The 3,422-nt window shown below is 45.3% G+C and overlaps 1 protein-coding gene across 1 annotated transcript in view; it reads left to right on the forward strand.

Annotated features, from left to right (window-relative positions):
• Positions 1-2,981, forward strand: part of LOC102869770 (zinc finger protein 34-like) — an 85,679-nt gene extending 82,698 nt beyond the window's left edge. Inside the window, exons 2-3 of the mRNA XM_006893570.1 lie at positions 1,349-1,789; positions 2,363-2,981. Coding sequence (XP_006893632.1) covers positions 1,349-1,789; positions 2,363-2,981 — 1,060 coding nt within the window. The remainder of the gene's footprint in view (positions 1-1,348; positions 1,790-2,362) is intronic.
• The last annotated feature ends 441 nt before the right edge of the window (positions 2,982-3,422 follow it).

A 3,422-nucleotide genomic window follows, 5' to 3' on the forward strand; every position in this document is an offset into this window, starting at 1 on the left:
AACAAAACTAGGAGTTTATTCTTTGAAAATGTCAGTAAAATCAACTAACCCCTAGCAAAACTAAAAAACGGAAAGAAGTAAAAGACACAGATAATCCAACTAAAAGATGACATGGCCAATGTCACAACAGAATCAATTAAAATAAAAAGACTAACATTGGAAGATTAGAAAAATCTATACTCAAACAAATATGAAAACCTAGAGGATATGGAAAAATACTTAGAAATTCACAACCTTCCTAAACTGACCCAAACCAAACTTGAACACCTGAACAGACTCATTACAAAAGAAGAAATTGGAAAAAGTAATAAAACAACTTCTAGCCAAAAAAAGCCCTGGACCAGATGCTTTTACAAGTGAATTCTATCCAACATTCAGAAAAGAACGGTTACCAATTCTATGTAATCTATTTCAAAACACAGAAAAAGACGGAATTCTCCCAGGCTCCTTCTATGAAGTAAGCATATCCTTTATACAAAAGCCAGGTAAAGACACCACCAAAATAGAAAACTATAAGCCAAAATTTTTCATGACCATAGATTCAAAAATCCTGAATAAAATCTCGGCCAATAGACTCCAATGATACATTAAAAAATAATTCACCATGCCCAAATGAGATTCATAACAGGAATACAAGCATGGCTCAACATAAGTAAGAGAATCAGTGCAATTCATCACATTAACAAATCAAAGAACAAGAACCACAAGGTCTTATCAATTGATGTAGATAAGGCCTTTGATATAATCCAACATTCTTTCATGATTAAAACATTTAAGAAAATCGGAATAGAGGATAATTTCTTCAACATTGTAGAAAGTATATATGCAAATCAAGAGACTACATTGTTCTCAATGAAGAGAGAGTAAAGGCATTCCCTTTGAGAATAGAAATGAGGCAAGAATGTTCACTGTCACCTCTCCTATTCAATATTGTATTTACGTTTTGGTGATAGCAATAAGACAAGAGAAGAAAATAAGAGGTATCCAAATTGGCAAAGAAGAGGTAAAATTATCTCTATATACAGATGATATTATAGTATACTTAGAAAACCCTCAAGACTCAGCAAGAAAACTACTGGATATAGTTGACTAATTCAGCAAAGTGGCAAGATAAAAGCTCAACATACAAAAATCAATTGGATTTCTCTACAGTGACAAAGAGAATACAGAACTGGAGCTAAGAAAAAACAATACCAATCACAGTAGCTAGTCACAAGATTAAATACTTGGGAATAAATAAATCTAACCAGAAGAACAAAGGATCTATTAAAAGAAAATTACAAAACATTACCACAAGAAACAAAAAGAAACCTGGAGAAATGAAAGGATATACCTTGTTATTGGATAGGAAGACTCAATATTGTAAAAAGGACAATACTACAAAAGGCGATCTACTTTTTGAACGGAATCCCAATAAAATACCAATTCGACAGACTCTGATGGCGCCGGAGGCTCGGGAGGACCCGGCCCAGGGTCCCGGGGCTGGACCAGGGCTGATGGACGCTGCCCAGGTGATCCTGAGGACGCTGGTGCACGCAGGGCCACGCAGGCTGACGGCCCCGGGGGCTGGTAGCTGTCCGGCATGTAGGCTGAGGCATGAGGCACGCAGGATGCAGCGCCAGGGTGCTGTGACCTTTGAACACCTGGCTGTGAACTTCTCCCAGGAGGAGTGGGGGCTGCTTGATGAGGCCCAGCGGCTCCTGTTCTGCGATGTGATGCTGGAGAACTTTGCGAACCTAACCTCCCTGGGTTCTTGGCATGGAGCTGAGGATAAAGAGGACTCTTCAAAGCAAAATATTTCCATAGAAACATAGGTCAGGACTGCACCAGCTGGTTCATCTGTGCAGAACACTCACCCGTGGAAGGTGGGTGCCCCAGTCTTGACAGATATATTGAACCTGGCTGAGCAAGTTCCATGTCCCTGGCAGAATCCGTGCTTGGGGGGTGCGTGCGTGAGATGCTTCTGGATGAGAGCAAGCCTTCCCCAGCACCTCAAGTGTCACAGTAGAGAGAAACCCTTCAGAGAAGACAAGGATGGCACCTCCCTTCCGAGCCGCTGCACATCCCACAGGTCAGGCATGCCTTCCACCTGCAGAGAGCTTGGGGAGGACTTCCCAGCAGCCTTGCGCCATCTCCAGCACCAAGCCGCTCCTGAGAGTGAACCGCCCCCCACAGAGCTCAGGTGTGGCGTGGCGTGGCCTTTCAGGCTGGAGAAGGACTCCGCAGAGGGAACAAACGTGGGGAGTCTTCCAGCCACACGCACACAATCTTCCACCAGAGCGTCCGCACCGGAGAGGGACTTGAGGACCGTGGGAAACGTGGTAAAGACTTGAGCTGCATGTACAGACTCGTGCAACCCCAGGAGGTGCGCGGTGGGGAGAGACCATAGGAGTGTGCAGAGTGCAGCAAGTCCTTCCGGTACAAGCGTCTGCTCATCTATCACGAGAGAGTTCACACTGGAGAAAGGCCTTACAAGTGTGAGGAGTGCAGGAAGGCTTTTAGAGATTCAGCATCAGAAAATTCACACTGGAGAGAGGCCTTACGAGTGCAGCGAGTGTGGGAAGTGCTTTAATCTTAGGTCTGACCTTAACAAGCACCAGAGAAGTCATACTGGAGAAAGGCCTTTTGAATGTAGTGAATGTGGAAAATTCTTTGACCGCCAGTCTCTCCTCCATAAGCATAGGAAAATCCACTCCACTGCTACCCCATACGAGTGCAGCAAATGTGGAAAATTCTTCAGTTACTGCTCCTACCTGAACAATCACAGGAGGATGAACGCAGGAACGGAGCTATATGAATGCTGTGCGTGTGAAAAATCCTTCCACCAGGGCTCCAGTCTCGTACAGCATCAGAGAATTCACATTAGGTCCAAGGCCTACGAGTGTGGTGAGTGTGGGAAGTCGTTCAGTCGCAAATCGCTGCTCATTTACCCACCAGAGGATTCACACCGGGGAGAGACCGTACCAGTGTGTGGAATGTGAAAAGGCATTTCGCCACCGCTCAGCTTTTATCCGACATTGGAAAATCCACACTGGTGAAAAGCCTTATGAATGCATCAAGTGTGGGAAGTTGTTTAGCCGTAGCTCCCACATCAATAAACACAAGAGGATTCATGTTGGAGAGAGGGCTTTGAGTGCGGCCAGTGTCTGAAGTCCTTTCCCCAAGAGTATGGCCTCCTTCGACACGGGCATTCACGTAGGAGCAAAGCCTTACGAGTGTGGACAGTGGGGAATTCTCTAGGCAGATGGGCAGCCTCATTCACCACACAGCGGCCAGGCCTGTCTGATGGTGAAGCCTGTTAAAAGGGCTGTGACTTTAGTGGCGGTGTCCAGTGATGATAGTCGGGCCCTGCCTGTTCTAGTCCTAGAAGGCGGCTGCAGGAGGTAATTAGCCATACATTCCCTCCTCTTGTCTTTCCTCAC

Source organism: Elephantulus edwardii, unplaced genomic scaffold (genome assembly GCF_000299155.1).
Source record: "Elephantulus edwardii isolate Elephantulus edwardi_28Jun2011 unplaced genomic scaffold, EleEdw1.0 scaffold00128, whole genome shotgun sequence".
Classification (NCBI taxonomy): domain Eukaryota; kingdom Metazoa; phylum Chordata; class Mammalia; order Macroscelidea; family Macroscelididae; genus Elephantulus; species Elephantulus edwardii.